Source organism: Rousettus aegyptiacus, unplaced genomic scaffold, assembly GCF_014176215.1.
Source record: "Rousettus aegyptiacus isolate mRouAeg1 unplaced genomic scaffold, mRouAeg1.p scaffold_m13_p_13, whole genome shotgun sequence".
Classification (NCBI taxonomy): Eukaryota; Metazoa; Chordata; class Mammalia; order Chiroptera; family Pteropodidae; genus Rousettus; species Rousettus aegyptiacus.
Genome location: NW_023416288.1, coordinates 61,065,603 through 61,085,093, shown reverse-complemented (window position 1 = coordinate 61,085,093; position 19,491 = coordinate 61,065,603). Strand labels below are relative to the sequence as shown.

The following is a 19,491-nucleotide window of genomic DNA, read 5'->3' as shown; positions in this document are numbered from 1 at the left end:
TTCCCCAAACCGGCAATCCTCCTCCTTTCCTGTCCCCGACACCTGCAAGTGTGGCCCAGTCCACACACGTCCCTGCCCGGCCCGCTGCATGAGCCTTTCCCTCTCTCCTCCTCTCTCTCCACAAAACAGCGGTTAAGGGCGCTCGCTCAGGAGCCCAACCACCTGGGTTCAAGGCCCAGGTCCAGCACATGCTGGTTGTGCCAGGCAGGCGTCTTTACACTCTCTTCCTCAGTTTCCCCATCCGGCGGAAGTGAGGAGGAGGGTAACAGTAGTAACTAAGTGACGCCGTTAAGTACTCAGAGCAGAGCATGCCCATAGGAAGTGCTCAGTCCCTGTCAGCTGCGATCACATCCCAAGGCAGACACGGGAAAGGCTCCTCCACTTGCCGGCCCCAAGTCATGCCCCCACCACACTTCCTGTTATGGTGCCATGCTGCGACATGCCTCTTCCTCTAGAGATGCTCACGCCTGCACAGGCCTTGACCCCAGGGGAGTGTGCACAAAAGGCTCCCCCAGACCCACTGGGGCTCTTCCCAGCTTCCCCAGTGACGTATGGCCGCTTGGGGAGGGGTGAGGGGGAACACGATAGCACCAGGGTGGCCATGGTCAGGTGAATTCCCAGACAGGGGGTAAGCCAGAACGTTCCTGGAAAAGAGAAACCTGAGGCCCGGGTGAGGCCTGGATGCAGGAAGTCTCCTCACCTCCTCAGAGAAGCCTGGAGAAGAGTCAAAGCAGGGGCGAGGAGGGAGGGGCCTTCCTGCTGGCAGCCTGCGGTCTGCCCCGACAGCGACCCCAGACCTCGGTCTCACAGGGAGAGCGCTCTGGGACCTGTGCCTGGCGCTGGGGGCCACACGTGCCCAGCTTCCGCTCAGGCCCGGCTGTCCTCCTGCGTGACAGCAAGCCTCCTTCCCCATCCCACCCCGAGCGTGTGGCTGAAGATGAGTCTGATAAGTGTGGGACTCTGGAAGAAGGTGGGGAACTCATGTATTCGCATGTAGTACTGATCATCAACTGAGGGCCGGGCTTCTATGTGATATCTCACTTAATGTTGAAAAACTCCGGAAATTTCTGTCTGAAGGAAATGGAAGTGAAGAGAGAGGTTAACTGACCTGTTCGACACCACAGCAAGTGAGCAGTCAGGGGACTTGGGGTGCCAGTCTGAAGAGCACCCTTCTTTCCAGGGCCCTGTGTGGCCCTGAGGAAGAAAACCAGGCGAAGGGTGGGGGCTGGTTCTTGGCCTTTGGCTACTCGTCAGGCCAGCCATTGAAGTCCCTTGGGCCTTGCCTCCCATCTGTAGAACAATGACATTGGGACACAGTACGTCCAACAGGGGTTGGCAAACTTTTCCTTTAAAGGGCCAGAGTAAATACTTTAGCCCTCACGGGCCATGCAGTGTCTGTCACAGCTACCCAGCTTCATGTAGCCCCAAAGTGGCCACAGGCAGTATGTAAACAAATGAGCGTGGCTGTGTTCCAATAAAACTTTATTTATAAATACAGGCTGCTGAGCCAGGTTTGCCAACCCCTGATGCACAAGACCCCTCCCAGGTCTGGGGCCAGAAGCCTGGGTTTTCATCCAGCCGCGGACCCTATTCAGTGATGTCCCCGAAGAGCCCAAGAGCCACCTGTAGTAGCCTTCTACAGGAAGTGGAGCCGTGTGATGGCGAACTGGGCAGAGTATTTGCAACTCACATCACAGCCAAAGGGACATGCGTAAATTGTACCTATTCCAAAAACAAATTTGAAAAGAACAAATTTAAAACCCTAAGAGCACTGCGGTCCGATAACAGACATCGGAGGGTGGCGCGTGGGTGACGGCCCTCCCCCCTTCCTACGGCTGTCGCACACGCGGGAGGGACTGAGCCCATTCCCCTAGCGCCCCTGGCACCTGTACAGCACCCACCCCCCGTGGACACTTGCTAAATGCGTTCCCAGGACGGGCCCCGGGCGCTTCACTCCCTCACTCTCCTCTCTCTCTGACCCTCCGGGGAACTGCCGGTAACAGACAGCTAGGCATGCGGGCAGTGCCGGGGTGGCAGGCCACCTCGCTCGGCCCCGTACTCTCCTTCTCTGCGGCCGAAGGCCCCTGGCTCGGAGCTCTCTCCCTGGGCTGCGCCCCGGAGCTGTGTGCCTGGCTGCTGAGTGTCTGCTCCCATGGGTTCACAGTGGCGCCTGCTGTGCTGTCAGGAGGTCCCTGATAATAGCCCCCTCCCCTTTAGTTTAAGTGTTTCATCCAAGAATTGCCTACATTCAGAGAACCGCACACACCACAAGTGCTGATGGAACGTACCCACGTGACCGGCACCCGGCCACAGAATCGGAAGCCCCCCGCGTTCCCTCCATCCCCAAAGTAACCTCTCTTCTGCCTTAAATATCGCAGGTCGCTTCTGCCTGGCTGGGGTTTATATCAACGGCACCACGCGGTACCGACTTCGGGGTCTGGCTTCCCCGCTTGGCACCTTACGCGTGCGATTCCTCCAGCCCGTGGGTGCTCCGTTGGAGACCGTTCGTTCCCACTGTGGCAGAGCCTCCTGCTGTGGGGACGTGCCCCGACGCACTTAACCATTCTGCTGCCGATGGGCATTCGGCGGCTTCCAGCGAGGGCCGCTATGCGGGGTGGCTGCCATGAACACTGCCGCTCGTGCCTTTGGGGAACTGATGTCTGCACTTGGAGCTGAGCCGCGTGGACAGCGCCTGCTGCTGCTCCCTCGGGGTGTGGGGAGGGAGATGGGGAAGGAGGGCTGACTCCAGGACACAGGTCCATCTCCTGAGCTTTCCCCTCATGCCCGGATCCCGCTCCCTCACAGAACCCGAGGCCCTCCCTGTGTGGGCCGCTCCACTCCGGCTGCCATTCCAGACCCACCCCCTGACCAGCCAGTCTTACTGAAATGCGGGTGTTAGTGCCAGGGGCCTGCAAGAGGGGGAGCGATGGCTGCGGGGTGAGGGGGGTGGTCACTGGAAGGCCTGTTCCAGCGGCTTGGCTCTCAACCTCCTCCCCCGCATGCCAGCTCAGGGACCTTAGTTTCTACATGATTCACAGTGAGGTGGCTTCAGTGACCTCTGCAATCTCCCCTAATGACAATCAGAGGCCAGAATCGGCTGCACGCCCCCATCCCACCCCCATCAGATCCTTTCCAGGTGAGGGTCAGAGGGCAGAACCTCACCCCCACCCCAGAACAGGACGAAGTCCTGAGCGGGAAGCATCTAAATACATTCTTCGGATTACTCATTATTATAATTCTGCTGCTGAAAGCAGAGACGTGAGAAGAGAGCTTGGAATTCAGTCAAGGCTGTGACCCAAGACTGCAGCCCCGCCTCTACCTGTGGCCCAGCTGCCCCGGCTCTGGGTCCTGCCCCACCCGCCCGAAGGTCCCCGGCCTGGGCCTGCCTGGGCCCCCTATTGTGGCTGTTCCTAACAGATGGGTGTGCACGTGTTGACCCCTGGAGACCTGGGACATGTGTGTCAGGCTTTGTGTGGGGACTGCCGGCCTGCCCAGGAAAGTCGGACTAACCTCCTTAAAACAATACCCTTCCCAGGGCCTCCTAATCCTTTCGCTTGCTGCAGGCCGTGTGAATCCTGCTCTGTCTGACAGGGCAGTGTGCCCAGGAGCCGCCAGCCCACCGGCCTGCAGGGGTGGAGGCGATGCCCGGCTGCCCGAGCTCACCTCGCGTGCCACAAAGGTCAGGACTGCAGGCCAGCACCCTGAGGAGGAGGCGGAATGCCCTTCAACTCATCTCGAAGACCCTTTCAAGGACCACACAGGAATAGCAAGGTCAGGGAATGGGAGGCCTGGGTATCATCTGAGCCTGGGGCCTTCTGAGGCCTTGGACTCCTTGTCTGTCAAGGAGAGAGGAATATCTATCTATCTTGGAACAGAATGAACTTTTAAAAACATGTATCATCTTTGGAGGAAAATGTCAAAATACTCCAGATCTACAGAGGGTCAAGCCCGGCTGGGTGGGAAGCCGGGCTGACAATCTTGTCACCATTCTCCTGTGCACTGGGGACACAGATGTCTGTGCCAAGAGTTCTGGGACCGGAGTGCAGGATGCTGCGTGTCCTGCCCAGCTTGTGTGGGGTCTGAGACTGGGGGGCACAGATGTGCGCTTCGGCCTTTTCACATGGCGGAACGTTCTGCAAATCCACCCCTCGAAACCAGTTTCTCATCATTACTCTTAAACTTATATCTAGCGATTATTGATAACTAGCAATTATTGATAAAGCCTTATCATAGCAGCCAGACACTGAGCTGAGAGCTTTATGTGTGATCCCTCTTTTGCATTTCCCACGCCCTCTGAGGAGGTGCAGGGGACTGAGGCTGGGGAGACAGGCCTAGCTATGAGCGCGGGAGCCCCCAGGTGTAGCTGCTGCCCTCTAAATCCTCGGGCACACACATATCACACGCACGTTTGGCATCCAGCTCTTCCCTCAGCAATCACTTCAAAAACAACCTCGGTAAATATTTTCCTGAGGGAGCACGTTGTCATTCCCACGCCACCTCCTGAAGCCATGAAAATAACCAGATGTGTATGGGTTTCTGGGCCGCTCCTGGAAACCTCTGTCGGGGACCAGTCTCCACTCCCAGCTGAAAACAAACACGGGCCGGGAGCCAGAGGGAAGTCCAGCACAGACGTGGGATGTGGGATCGAGCGGAGTGAGAAAGTTCTGTGACATGGGGCCTGTGAACTTCCCAGGGAATGACGGCTTTCCGCCTGGTGGAAGCTGAAGGTTAAGGCAGCAAGTACAGCTTTCCACATTTCCACGCTTTTTTCTCTGCCCTGGAGAGAGTTCGCCCCTTCCAGGAATAACACCTGCATCCTTCTTGCTGCAGAATAATTCACGTTAGGACACAGTCCCCAGACTAAATCCGTGCATGCTGGTGAGGGCGGGGAGCAGGGAGAGCTAAGCCTCAGGGAGCCGGTTCCTGAAACCCCACTTACTTTGCAAAGCGGGTTAAATAAAGTCAAGACTCTATGTTTGGCCCCAGAGGTAGAGAGAAAAGCACGACCGCTCCCATAGAGGGTGGAATCTGGATTTCTTTGGCGAGAGTGCTTAGCCTGCTAGCAGGGAGTGGAGGATGGATGGGAGTGTTGCTTAAAAGGAACACATTTTGTGGAAGACTGTAACTTAACAATTGAGAGCTGACTCCCTTGTCCCCCACTCCCACGCCAAGGCCTGTGAAGGGATGTAGCTAAAAGCCACGTTCATTCCTTTTAAACAAAGCCAAGCCCGTCCCTCTGTTTGAGATGTTAGAGCTGGTCAAGGAAGCTCAGTTTCCTATGGGCTCCGCCCAGGGAAGTGAATCAAGAACCCCAGAGCCAGCCCTGGTGGGAGCCAGGTGTTCAAACAGCTGAAAATTCATCCCCCAAAAGTAGTCAAGGAGGCTTAATGACACCCAAGAGGGTGACCAGAGGCATGAACATGTGTGCGCGCGCGCACACACACACGCACATACACACACACACACAGTGACGTCTCAGCTCTTCTTTTCAGAAGAGGCTGGGAACAGAGTGGTTTTGCAGGTCAGGAAAGAGGGTCAGGTTTGCTTAGATCACACAGGACTGACACCGAGGTCAGACCTGGGGCTTTGAGAGGGCTGTGCGAGGGGCGGCACCATCCCTTGCTCCATGCCTCACGTGCTCCCGTCCCCACCTTCTTCCTCTTGCATTTCTACTCTGCCAGGAGGGTTCAGAGGCCCAGAGGTTGAGGCAAAGTTTATTCGGCCCACTCCATGCCCAGAGCACCAAGGCATGCTCTAAAATGGAAGGGGCCACTTGGAGCCTCAAGACTGAACTCTAGGCGACTCACCACCATCCTCCTCCCTCAGATTTCCCATCTGCAAAGTGGGTGCTGTGCTCTGGAGCGTGGAACGACCCAGGGCCACGGGATTTCAGAGCCGCTGGTCCCAGGGCCACTGCCTTTCTCATCTTCTCTCACAGACCAGTCTCGCTTTCACAGTGATGACGTCACAGCTAAAACTGTGGCTGGAAGAGGAGCTGATGCCCAGTCCTCAGGCCAGGGGCAGAGGCCAGACAGGCTGTGAATGACTGAGCAGCGAGGTCCAAGCAAGTTGCAGCTGGGTCTACAGTCCTCTGTGACCAGTGACCGGGTCTGTCCCCAACTCTGAAAGCCATGCTGACATCACTTTCCTCTGAGTCCCCGGGTCATTAACGTCAGAACGAGAGGGACCCCAGACATCATCTGATCCCATTCAACAGGGGAGAAGATGGGCTACAGATGGTCCGAGGACTGGGTACCTGGTCAAACCTTCTTTGGTTTCTAGAACTCTGGTCCAACTCCCAGAGCAGGCTCTCCACCCTGCAGAGCATGCGTGCCCACATGCCCCTGACTCCTGCAGCTGCTCCCCTTTCTGGCTGTTAGACGTGGAGGCCTGTAGCAAGGTGAAGAGAGGAGGCCTAGGCCAGCAAGACCCCGAGAGCCCCCTCAGGACGCCACGGGACATGTGCACATGCCCTCCCTCGCATTATGCAGGAATTCAAGGTGTCACTGGCTGTCCCCAGCAGCCGGTCGCGATGAGAAGAGCTTCCCCCATCCCCAGCCATCTCCAATAGCTCAAAGCACCAGTACTGTCGAATCTAAGCTGCCCCCCGCCCCCTGGCCTTCCTGGAGGCACCCAAATACTTGAACCCAGTCCCAACGTGCCAGAAGTTCTGGGTGGAAATTATCAGGCAAGTCAGACCACTGGGAAAATGAAATTGGAGGGTCCTTGAGGTCTGGGCCAGCCCCTCACTTGCGGATGAGAAGACAGGCCAGCAGGAAGACCGCACCCCGAACGGTGGGGTACCTTCCTCTTGCAGACTCGTGTTCTTTATTCGAACCAACCCAGATGGACCCCGCTGAGCATCTGCTCCGTGCCTGTCGCCACCACCATACACACACGCACACACCTAAATACACGAAGCTTCACTAACAGGGGGCCCCAGGAGGCAGTTATCACTGCTGTGTTGACACGGTTGTCCAAAGCGCCTATGGAATTCAGAGATGTGAGTCAAGTGTGGTCGGGATAAGACTTCTAGATTCTCCCAGGTTCGGGGGCTAAAGCCAAAGCGCTTTCCAGCTAAGTGCAACCTCCCTGTGTGCTGGGGGGAATGAGAGCCTTACTAGCGAGAGCGGGCAAGGGAGCTAGCTCCCGCCCTGCTTCCCCCCAGGAGCCAGCTGTCCGCAGCACGCTGCTCCCTCCTGCCCCAGCCCAAAGTGCCTGCAGAGAAGCTGAAACGAGGATGATCTCAGGGCAAGAAGCAATTCCATGTGGTGCTCCGGGGTCTCCAGGTGAAGGCTGCCTGGCGGGCAGAAGGGACGTGCTGGGGAGCGGGCTGACAGCACAGGGCCTGGGGGAGGGAACGGCAGGGCCGTCGCCTTCACTGGCAAAGGCCAGTGACGCTCTCTGCTCAACAGCACCCCTAGGGCTGGGGTGCAGGGCTGCATCTGCCTGAGCCAGGGGACCCTACACTCACCAAACTCACCGAGCAACCTGATCCGCATGTGCGGGGTGCCTTATGGCCAGCAGCAGCTTAGAAAACACTTGCAAGCTGGTGACTCAGCAAACAAGATGCAACCCCCCCCCCGCCCTCCCTTTCAGCCATCTGGCTGCTCTACTCTCAGAAAAAAATGACAGCCTGAAGATGGATGAGATCCAGGCACCTAGGCAAGCCCTTTTTAACCAGAGCTGCAGAGAAAGCCCCAAGCATCAGTGCACCGTGGTGAGTCACTGAGGCAGTGCTGGTTGGCGGCGCATCCTCTGGAACCCCTTTCTCCAAGCCCTGGGGCGGGGATGGCAGGAGGAGGGGCTCAGACCGAATTTACAGAAACGTGACACTGTCAGGATGAGGGACTCAAAGCGGCAGGGGCACAGGCCCAGCAGGAAAGAAGTCAAGGGAGGCCACGTTTGGCCCCATCTGAGCAGAAAGCTCAAACGTCAAAAAAACACATATCCCCAATTCTTAGTAATGTCTCCGACTTCTGAGCAGCAACACCATCATTAAAAGCCCCACGAGGGGCCGGGGATGGATCCTGCTCCTGCGCAAACTCGGGCACAAAGGCCTTCCTTGTGGTGCAGACCAGCGAATGCCCTCAGGGAGAAGGGCCCACATGTCCACGTCAAAGTGCTCTTGCTTAGCGAGGGGGCTCTCGTGTTTCCACATCTGATACTCTTTAGCCCCGTCCAGGTCTTTCCAGGGGACCGTCTGGGTCTTAGCACTGAACGTCACACGTACCTGGACACCTCTCAGTCCCGGACGAACAGGGACGGTTGGTCACTCTACCTCTACATCGGATCTTCCCCACGAGATGTTAATAGGTGTTCTACTAAAAACAGGAAGGAGAAAGGAAAAGGTTCCCTGGTCATCCTAGGTGCGGGGAACGCTGGCTTTAAACAGGCGATAAGGAACAGCCCAGGGCATTTCAGATCATAGTACATACTTATTTTCCAAATGTTTTGCACCAACCTTAAGACAATTTTTATTCATTTATCATTTATTGAGACCAAAACTATTAATATCTTGAGGACTACTTGTGCTCTCTGTGGACAGTTTGGGACACAGCTTGGAGCTGTGAAAGTTAAGATAAAGACCATACAGTGCTAGCCCTGATTTACCGTGTGGGTAAACTGAGGCACGGAGCGCCGTCCTCATTGGGGTGTATTGCGCGGAAAGCCAAATGCAGCCCTGTGAGTAGTTAGCTCTTATCTTCCTCTCATTTCATGTCTTCGTGAGGAGATCGTCAGTTCCCTTGGCTCATGTGAGTTGCGGGACTGGAATCCCATCTACCGCTCCTCCTCCCTTCCCTGCTCTGAGAAGGAAAACGTAGCCATGGCTGTAGGACCAATATCATGCTTCACTGCTTGGCCTGGATGGTGTCGCTGGGAACTTCGTGCACGCGGAAGGGTCATTTGAGGAGAAAGGAAGTGAGCTAGACAGGGGCGGGCGAGCAGAGGTGGAAACGGGGCTGTAGGATGAGACTCCGTTTCGCAGGGTGATGGGGAGAACCTGCTGGCATCGGGGTCCGGAGGGCTTCGGGAGAAGTTGTCTTCACTTGAAGCCCAAGCGGAAAAGGCAGTGTCCCCCAGTGCTGGGGTGAGAAGCACTAGGAGGATGGGGGGCTGGCCATCAGAGCCCCTTTTTAGCTAAGTCTACCCTGACCACGCACATCCGCAACTGTGGTCTACAACTGACCACCCCCACCCCCGTCCGCCACAGAACTGGGGCCCTCGTCCTGGGTGATCTGGTGGTGACTAAATGGGGAACAACTGGTTCCTGGGAAAGAGCCACAGAGGAAAAGCATGGCTTAGCGAGGTCCGGCTTGAGAGGGGGCAGTAGCAGGGTCTGCTTCATCACCCCTCACGCTGGGCTAGAGCCGCAGCCCACAAAAGGAAAACTAAAGAGTCCGGGCACACCGCCTACGTGCGGGTACCGAACCCTCACCGTTGAGGCAGGCGCCACACCCATGTCACAGCTGGCGAAGGAACAAGTCCGAAGTCACAAGGCTGGTATGTGCCACAGCTCGGACTAAAATCAGGCGGGTACCGAACCCTCACCGTTGAGGCAGGCGCCACACCCATGTCACAGAGTCTGAGGAACAAGTCCGAAGTCACAAGGCTGGTATGTGCCACAGCTCGGACTAAAATCAGGCTTCTCACTTCAACACCTGGGGCATGTGCCAAGAGATTTCCAGTTTTCTTCTCTTTGACAGAACTTTTTCCCAGAGGATTCCTCTGTGGAGACCTACTACACAGAACAGATAAAAGCAGACCTGCACGAAGTGGGTGGGATGTGAAGCCCCCCCAAATTGGCCTATTCTTAGTTTTCCCTTCTGGGCGTGCACCCCAAGCTCTTGGTGACCCCCAAGTCAGCTCACGGAACACCTCATCCAGGTGTGAAAGCCACTGGCCTCCAGCTGCTGGCTCTTACGAGTTTCCATGCACCCAACTCCTAAGACAGTATCGTATCTCCCTCTGGCCCGTACTCGCTCCGCTGAGGTGGGGAAGGGAGGCAGGGGTGCAGAAATACTTCTTTGCCTCCCAGAGGCCAGTGGGGGGAAGCAGGTCCCCTCTATGCCCGCCCTGGTGTAGGCTCTGCTCACAGCCAGTGCCCAGTCCACGTCAAGTTCACGGGCACAGCTCAGGGCCAAGGGACCTCAGTGGGAGGATGTCAGTTTTCCTTGCGCATTAAAGGAACTGCTCATCAGTACCAAAAGGCTGGAGCCACAAAACAGGGGTTAAGCTAAAACTGGCTTAGCTAGAAGGCAGTGAGGACGACCACTGGTACTTCCCTCACGCAGACGAGAAGTTGATCTGACTGGCAGGGTGAGGACCAAAGTTTTCAGGGACTGGGTCTACTGTGTCATTTGCCAGTGACCTTCTCCAATATTCATTCCTTGCTTCTTCTTCAAAACTGAATCACTGATTTGGGGTTAGATATATGGGTGCCTGAAATAAAAATTACTCTTGCCTAAGGAAAGTATTCTTCCCTGCTTCCCTTGCAGCTAGATGCGGCCACAGGACTAAGTTCCATTCAACAAATGTAATTGGAAGTGTTGTGTGGTTTCTGGCAGGTAACCTCAGAAGAGGAGCTGCAGGATTCTTGTTCCTTTCTCCTGACATCTGGCACCCAAGTACGGCAGATCCACCATACCGGCCCTCTGAAACAGCTATCACACAGGGAAATACAGCTCTGTCTCATTTAATGCACTATTTCTTTTTTAGTTGCTCTGAGCAGCCGAATCGAGTTGTAACAGAAGCTCTAATCTTCACCAGAAGGGTCCTTCGGGTGGGGGAGGCACAGAAGCAGGCGTGAGGCTGCGGCACTTCCCTGCTCTCGGGAGCCCCCGCTCCCTCTCCTGCCCAGGTGCCGGCCCACCTGCCACCTGCCTCTCTTCTGGGCTCAGGCTGGGAGCCTGGCAGTTAGAAAGCCTGGCACTGGCAGGCAGGCCTTTGGCTTCTAAACCAGCTCTGCCACTCGCTCACTCATTCATTTAGCAAATAGTTACTGAAAGTCCACTGTGTGCCAGGTACCGTCCTAGGTGCCATGGTCACAGCACTGAACGGAAGTCCCTGCCCTCATGGAACGTACAGACAAATGAGCAGGCTCCGGTGATACGTGCTACGGAGAACGTAAGCAGGATCGGGGGACGGGGGTGTGTCATGTAAGGTGGGCCGGAAGGCCTCTTTGAGAAGGTGGCGTTCATGCGGAAGGCTGACGGAAATGAGGGAGGCATGTGGAAACTTGGGAGAAGAGCCGGCTGTGTGCTCTATTGTGAGTCCTGGGTGTCTGGGCGCTCGGTGTCCCCTCTCTGGAATGTTCTGTGAGAGAGAGGCTATCCAAAGGCAACCTCATGCTGCCTCCGCTGGAGACCAGCTCTAGTCACTGTGGTCAGAGCAGGTCAGCATAGGAGTCGGACCGGATGGGGAAAGTGAGCCCCTAGGACACAGCTCTGTGACTTTCTGGTAAGAAGGGGACATGGCTTCTGCCTCACATCTAGTCAATAAATTGAAGAATTACAAAGTGTCCCTGCCTTCCCACTGTCCTTTCCATGTTGACCTGGGTCAGGGGGCTGCAGGGTTAGACGTCAGACAGCTGTGGACTCCGGGTCGGCCCATGCGTCTCCAGGGACCTGGCTCTGGGCGGGATCTCTGTGCCCCAGCTTGGGGCCACATGGCGAGACGCACTCGGCCATTCCTCAGGCTTCTCTTCCCCCTGGGCTGCGGCACACAGCCTTCCGGGCACGACAATTGGCGGACGGGGTGCCACCCTGCGCCCTGGCCCTAGGGAAGTTCGAGGTGGCTGACCTGAGGGGGATAAGGACACAAAGGAAGAGAGGAGGAGGGTGGTGGTGGCGGGTCGGGGAAAGGGGTGGGGACAGAGGGAGGAGGGGCCGAGCTACGCTGTGGGGTCTGTGCTGCCCAGGGTGGGGACAGAGCTCAGCGCCCGCACTCCGTGGGGGCGGAGGGTGTGGGGAGCGGCCACGCCTGAATCTGCCGCTGACCGTGGCATTCGTGCACTAGCTGTCCGGCAAGCATTTCTGAGCACCTACTTGCTGCAGGTTCTGGCGGGGTGCTGTGGATACTACACGGGTCCCAGGCGACGGGAGACGGACACACAGTCGCAGTGCATGGCGGCCAGCGCTGAGACATGGTGCTCAGGGGGCCCTCGGGGAGCCCAACTTTTCTTTTTTTTTTTTATTATTTATGCCTACAGCACCTGGTCTTCCTAGGTGGTCTCCCATCCAAGTACTAACCAGGCCCGACGCTGCTCAGCTTCCAAGATCAGACATGGGGCTTGATCAGGGTGGCATGGCCGTAGACCGTGGACCGTGGCTCTACTGGGGCGCGAACCCAGGACCTTCTGTGTGTAATGCAGACGTGCTAACCACTACACTACGGAACCCCGTCCGAGCCTAACTGTTGAGTAACGAAGTGGCTCTAAGCCTCGTCTTACCCTGATGGTAGAGGGGTGTGGGGAGAGTCTGGGCACCGTACGGAGTTGTCACCATCACACAATCCTTTCTGAAAAGGGTTTTAATGAGTTTCTCCAGTGCCCAGGACAGAACGGCCCTGAAAGGTCCACTTACTAGTGTCTGTGGCACACAGGTCTCCCAGGAAGCCGTCACTGGGAGCCACTAGGAATTTGGGCAGGTGACCCCCCCAGCCTGGCCTGTGTTCCCTCCTCTGAAAAATGAGCCGTGAGAATGTTTTCCACAAGGCTCCCCGGCTCTAGAATTCTGTGTTCTGATTTTCTAGTTCATTGAGAAGTGGTGTGGAAATCACCTTTTGCTAATTGGATTCTACTTTGCACAGCCTATTTGAAGAAACCTTGCAGTAAACGCTATTGCAAATGTGAAGACCTTTTTTTGTAGATTCTCTGGGAGGCTCTCCTGAAGGGAGAACCTATGGTCGTGGGGCGTGTGTGGCCGTCAGGGTCACAATTCCAGATCTGCCACCTCGCTTCATCCCCTGACAGGACGCGTGGCAGGAGAGGCCTGTGCTCCTGGGAACGGGACGTGACCGGAACACACACACACTCCCCGCTACCCGCTGAGCTCCCTACCCCGCTTCACGCTCTCTGGGCACAAACAGAAAGCGAGCCCAGAGCTCCCGGCGGGTGGGTCTGAGGAAGTCTCCAGGGGGCTGAGGCTGGTGGGAAGGGGCGGGCGGAGCAAGGCCCTTCTCTGTTTGCAGTTCTGTGGGAGGACCTGCAGAGGGCCCTGGGGTGTGAAGGGTGTGGACTGGCCCTTCCCAGAGTAGGGGCCATCGCATCCCGACCCCAGCTCCCATGAAGTGCAGTGAGCTGTCCAGAGGGTTCTTCCCACTTCGCTTGGGAGTGAAGAGCCTCAAACTAAGCGCTAGGCCATCCTCACAGCAGCCACCAGACGCCCGGACCCTCAACAGTTGCTCCTTCCCACCAGCTCCGGCTGCTGCAGGAGGAGTGGGCCTGGGCTCCTCTTCCTTCTGCTGAGCCTGAAGCCGGGGGCTCCGGCCAGAGCTCCCCTCAGCCCAACAGTCCAGGTAAAACTTGTAGGGACTGCTCAGTGCCTAGTGCCGCACTGGACCCTGGAGGGATGGATGACTGCTGCTGACCCCTGCCCTTGGGGGGGGGGTGGCTCACTGCATGGTGGGGGCAGCACCCAAAAGACCATGGGACACGACTGGTTCCGGCTAAGAAAGCAGGGAAGGCTTCTCGACAGGATGACACCTGAGGACAGACAGGAGTTAACACTCCAGCCCTCCTCGCTCGGGGGAATTCAAACTAGATGGCGTCCCCTTCCTCTCAGCTTCCAAAGGGCAGAGATATGAAAACCCCACCCAGCAGGGGCCCCTCCTCTCCCTTTGAATCGGGATTCCTAAGGAAAGGAGCAGGTGGGGGGCAGCCTCCATGCTGCTGCCTCTCCCCCACCTGTGACCCCCAGAATGTCCTCCCGGGCCTGCCGATCTCCCCTCTTCTGCCCTTTCTTGGGTGGCCACACATCACAGCCCTGGCCAAGCTGCCACCTGGTGGGACCTGTGTCCCTCAAGAGTCTTCTCGTCCCTTCCTAGCCTGTCCTCTACCCCTCCTCGTCTCAGGCCTGCTTAGATTGGTGAGCTCCCCAGCCTCATCCGCATGTCTTGCTCACTGCTGTCTCAAAGCCATGCCCAAGCAGTGGCATGTGAGGAACACACTCTGTCCCCTCAGCCCTATCCCATGGAACCTTCTCTCAGGGCTCCAAAGTCTTTCTGCAGCTTGTTGACCCATCTCAAACCCCCATCATGATCCTTGGCCTCTAATCTGTGTCTCCCCTGGACCCTGCCACTCATCCAGCCTCAGTGGCCCTAAAAGTGGTCTCCCATCCCACACCTCCCTCAGGAGGATTTGCCCAGGCCACCCCTCTCCCTATTTAGGGCTTTCTTTACACATGCCTTCCTATCCCACACCACGCGGCGCCGAAGCTTCGGTTTCCACTACTACATATCAGCCGTACCCCCAAACACGAGCAGCATCCTGATGCGGGGGGCGCCTTACGCTGACCAAGCGCTCTATACCTATGCTTTATTAATCACAATAGCTAGGATTTATTGAGCTCTGACCTTGAGTCAGGCACAATGTCAGGCTCATCACATCGGTGATCTCTCACCTTCCGAACGACCTGCATGTTAGAGACTTGTTATCATTTTATAGACGAAAAAAAAAGGCTCAGAGGTACGACTCGCCGTGCGGTTCAACCGAATGGATATCAAACCAAAAAGCACTGAGAATGAGGTCTAATGGCTCGCCAGGCCCCTGGGTTTACACTGTTTATGCTGCAGGCTGCATGATCTGCCTAAGGTCAGCTCCGAGGGGACCTGTCCAGGGCTAATTCCTTTGTTAAGGAGACACTATAAGAGTGTTTTTGTTTTTGTTGTTGTTGTTGTTGTTTGTTTTAAGAATTAAATCACAGGATTCCAGCAGTTTGGGAAGTTACACCATCCCAGATGACTATGGCCCAGTCTTTACTGACTCCCTCCACAGCCTCTGAATACCAGCCCTGCACCCCTCAGCCCTTACTGGCCTCAGTGTCTGCAAATAATAGTAACGATGCCCCCTTGGCTGTTTTGCACTTTTGAAAGCACTTCCTTTTATCACTGTATATTCTAATAACAGCATTTTAGGGGAGCTCAGAAAGGCCGAGTGACTTGCTGGTGGGGACAGGAGCCAGGTTCTGGTTTTTCGCTTACCACATATCAAGCTGCTACCATGTGCCATACCTCTTGCCAGGCTTGAGGGCTTCCTGGAGGAGACAGGGTTTCCAGGCAGTGCCCAGATGCCAGGGAAGACAGTCCCAGCCTTGAAGCCAGCAGAGTAGGTTTTCCTATGGGTGCTTGAGAGCACCTCCTCTTAGAACGGGACAGTGGGGGGTCTCATCCCGCAGCCCACACCCTCTCCTCAAAGCTCAGCCTCTTTAAGCTCAGAAGCACCGGGAACTAGCCCATCTCCCTTCTGAAAGGCACCAAGAGGCTCCTGGAAGAAAGAGTGCTTGTCAAGGCCCACACTGACAAGCTGCCCCCAGAGCAGGGGTGAGGGGGGCAGCCCTCCTCCAGTATCTTCCCAGCCCTGCAGGTTGTGTGGATCTTCAGTGACTGCCATGCTCAGCGCGGCTCCCACTGTTCCTTGCACAGCGCCGCTGTCCTCCAGGGCACACATCATCTGCCTACTGGGAGCGTCCTTCCCTTTCAGGCCAGGCTGCTGGAGTCTCAGGGCCACCCCCATGCCCAAGCCCACTGTGCTCTCTGAGCACCAGCCCCTTCCCCCACCAAACGCAGAGGGCGGGTGCAGCTGCACAGACTGCAGAGCCTTTTTTTCTCACCCCTTCCCTGAGAGCTTAGTCCCAGATGCCAGCAGCCTGCCCACAGCAGGGTCCCTTCTCTGTCTCACCGCGGGGCTCCGAGGACTGGGAACATCACCCTGCTCTGGAGACACACTCTGGGGTGCTGGAGAAGGAGCTAGCTGCACCTCTCTCTGGGGCTGAGGCTCCAGATGTTCCTAGGGGCTTTCGGAACACCTGCTCTGATTGCGTCTGCAGCCGATGCAAGTCCCCCCTCCCCGAAGGATAACATTTCACCTTCGGAAGGGAGCTGTTTCTAAGGTGCGGCCCAAGCTGCATGAGGAAAGTTCCGCTTATACAAAGGCGCTGGAGAGGGTCTCGCCGGCTGGGCCATGCGCTAAGAACAGATTTGTTCCTTAGGTGACATGGAGGCAGGAATCCTATTCAGGTGACTTTCGGACTGCGGAGGGTGTATTTATTCCCCCTCCGCCTGCCCCAGCATAGACTCGGTGGGCTGAGTCTGTACACACTGCTTGGAAAACCCTCTTTACGAACCAGGAAGACATTGCCCGCGTGGGCCATGTCGGACGGTTGGCACCTGCTTCGCAGACTTTCTCATGAGCATTCTGTCTGCCGCTTTGCCTGGGATCAAAGACGACACAATATCGTCCCTGAGCTCCCCCAACATGGAGAAAAGGGGGTCATCAGACTCTGGGGGTCCCCGTACTAGGTGCCCCAGGGGGGGCCGGCTCTCCACCCGCAAACCCATCCAGCGCGCCGCGCCCCTGTTTGCCCCGGCGCGATCCACCGCCCGCTGCACCCGAACCGAGACGCGGGACAATCAAGCCGCGCGCCAGGCCGCGCGCTCGCGGCGTTCCCGGGCTCGGAAGGGGCGTGGATGGCGCAAGGTCAGGGCTCTGCCCGTGGCCGCGGCGCGAGATGCGCCGACGGGCAGCCCGGGTCCGGCCACGAGGCGCGGCGGGCTTCGCGGCAGGTGGGCCCGGCCGGCGGCGCAGGGACGCGGTGGGCGCCCGGCGGAGCTCGCGCCACCACTCACCGTCCTGGGAGAGCGACGGCGGCGGCGGCAGCAGCAGCAGCAGCAGCGGCAGCGCTGAGAGCGCCAGCGCGGAGCGCATCGTGTCCTGGCCGCGGGCCCGGAGCAGGTGGCTGCGGGGCTGGCGTGGGCGCGAGTGCTCGGGCGGCGGGAGCGCGGGCGCCGCTCGCGGAGGCCTGGCGGTGGCTGCGGCGGCCGGGCGGTGACCCGGTGCTCCCCAGTCGCGCTCGGGGGCTCCCCTCCTCGCGGTCGCGGCCGCAGAGCCGGCTCGGGGCTAAGAGCCAGGCGGCGGAGGAGCGGCGGGCTGCTGCGTCGCTGTGGTGTCTGCGCGGCTGCGGCGCCTCGCGTCCGGTCAGCGCCGGCCCCCGCTCCCTCCCCGCCCCTCCCCAGGAGCGCGGCGGCGGCGGCGGCGGCGGCGGAGCCGGGCGGGGCCGGGCTGGGCGGGCGCTGGGCCGCGAACAATGAGCCGAGGAGGAAACTCCGCCCTGGAGCGCGGCCGGAGCGGGCGCGGGCTCGGGCTCGGGCTGCGGGGTGGGGGCGGGCTGCTGTGTGTGTGTGTGTGTGAGTGTGTGTGTGTGTGTGTGTGTGTGTGTGTGTGTGTGTGTGTGCACGCGCGCCTGGGGCGGCGGGGGCACTGCGGGCAGCGGTGTGAGTGTGTGTGCCCGGTGGAGCGGGGCTCTGAGCCGGACCGCTCCTCGCCCGCGGGCTCACAGGTGATGCCCGTCTTGCTTTGGGGAGGTTCTGGGGAGGCCCTTACACCGCCCCAGCCCTCGCAAGCTCATTTCCCGAGCGACGGCGCCCCGCAGCCTTGTGTGTGTGCTAAGTACCATTCCAGGCCTCCGAGCCGCAGCGCGTTCTGCAGCGCCCGCGAAGCGCCGTCTCTCATCGGTCAGGTGCAACTCACCTGCGGGCGAGCCCGCGCACCGCAGGACTCCGGACACATCCGTGCGGAGGGATGCGCTGGGCAGTCTGAACCAATTAGCTGCTTAATCTCTCCAAGCCACGGTTCCTCACCTGTGGAATGGAGGCGACAGTAAAAAATAAATAAGACACAGTTTTGAGGGATCAATATGTGCCAGTCCAAAGGCTTTACACGTATTAATTCATTTACTCTTCACAACATCCATGTTTTTAGCCTCGTTTTGCAGACAGGGAATTGAGTCAAAAAGAGGTCGAGAAACTTGCTCGAGATCACATAACTGGTGAGTGGCAGACCTACTTCTGAGAGTAAGTTTAGAGAAGTGCTTTGCACAGTACCTGGCAAATAGTAATTTCTCAGTAAGTTTTAGCTATTATATCTACCCTCGCTATATGAAGAACGGTAATAAAGATTGAGGCCTCCGAGGTCAAAACCGACTTGGGCTCCAAACCTGGCTGCGACATCTATTAGTCGTAAGACCCTGGTTACGTTACCCTCTGAACACGGGTTCTTTCTCTCCGCATTGTAGAGATAACAATATCTACATCACAGGGTGGCTCTAAGAGTTGACTAGGTTAATACGGGAGGAGCACTTAGCCCAGGGCCTGGAACGCAGCAAGTCTCAGTGATTGCGGCGGCCAGCACTCGAGGGGATGGTGAGAAATTTGCAAACTTGGAATGGGGGTGGGAGTTGAATGCCATAAACCGAGTCAATCCGAGGAAAGAACAAAGAAGCACCCCTCCTTTTATCCCCAAAAGCTGCTGAGGGCAGCGGGAGTGGGGGGCGGGGCATGCAGACCCTGGAGCCCACTGCGCGGGTGCGAGGGGAAGTGTGAGCGGGAAACCGGGAGCAGCGGACCGGACCTAGAACGCGAGGAGTGATTAACCCTGGGGGTTGGGGCGGGGTGGGGGAGGGGGAGCCATCGATTTGGCTCACGTGACTTTTGGGCTGATTATCTGAAATTTTTCTGCCAGATGGATCTGGATGGTAAGGGGGTTGTCCCCAGGATCCGGCCCCGTGCCAAGGACCGTGGACTCCTGCCTGAGCCCCTCCAGCCGGCGGCGCGCGGGCGCTGCCCCACGGCACAGCATCTCTGGAGCTGCGAAGGAGGCGCTGGAGTCCCGGCTGCCGGTCCCCCACGGCCCGGCTCAAGCTGGGGAACGGCTGACCCTGCAGTTTCCATCAGGAAGTTTCTGCAGGATTGTTCTGGCCCCAGTTATGGGAAAGACAGAGGGTGTTCCGTATCAATACTGTAGGGCGTGTATGTGTGTCTGACGATCTTCGATGTTTTTTTTAGTATTGTTCCCCTAAAATCCATGTCAACAAAAGGCTTGTTTCTTTGTCTGAAACCAAGCGGACTCTTAAAAACGTATTGTATGCTATCTGACATAAGGTGTTTTTGCAATCGATGAATCAATTGCTCTAAAAACCTGGGGGGAAAAAATGTTAACTTTGTGAAGGGAGAATGTATACTTCAAAGCTTGGTGTCTTTTGAATTCACACGATTTGGGATTGTTCCTATTACTAGATCATGCCAACTTAAAATGAGAACAGACATCTGGGCTTAGGAAAAGGGGAGCTCTTTGTAGCTGAGGACTCATTAAAATTAGAATCGCTCTGGACCCTTCCCAGTATCTGACAGCTGCTCCTCCCTTTTTATGTGCAAATGGGACTTTCAGGAATGAGGCTGGGAGGCTGCCTGGGCTCAGGGGTCACCTGTGGTCAGTGA

The 19,491-nt window shown here is 57.4% G+C and overlaps 1 protein-coding gene and 1 long non-coding RNA gene across 3 annotated transcripts in view; one reads left to right on the top strand and one right to left on the bottom strand.

Moving 5' to 3' along the window:
- The window catches only part of PODXL (podocalyxin like), a 43,896-nt gene extending 26,677 nt beyond the window's left edge, over positions 1 to 17,219 (bottom strand). Inside the window, exon 1 of one of the 2 annotated variants that reach the window (XM_016148737.2) lies at positions 16,846 to 17,219. In XM_016148737.2, the coding sequence (XP_016004223.2) occupies positions 16,846 to 16,924 (79 nt within the window). In that variant the 5' untranslated portion in view covers positions 16,925 to 17,219. Of the gene's footprint in view, positions 1 to 8,613; positions 9,419 to 16,845 lie in introns of those variants that run through there. The other variant, XM_036231138.1, reaches the window with a different exon arrangement.
- Positions 17,220 to 17,462: 243 nt separating this feature from the next.
- On the top strand, positions 17,463 to 19,149 carry LOC118610663. The gene is made up of 2 exons (XR_004953877.1): positions 17,463 to 18,417; positions 18,737 to 19,149. It is a non-coding gene; the product is annotated as an uncharacterized LOC118610663 (long non-coding RNA).
- The last annotated feature ends 342 nt before the right edge of the window (positions 19,150 to 19,491 follow it).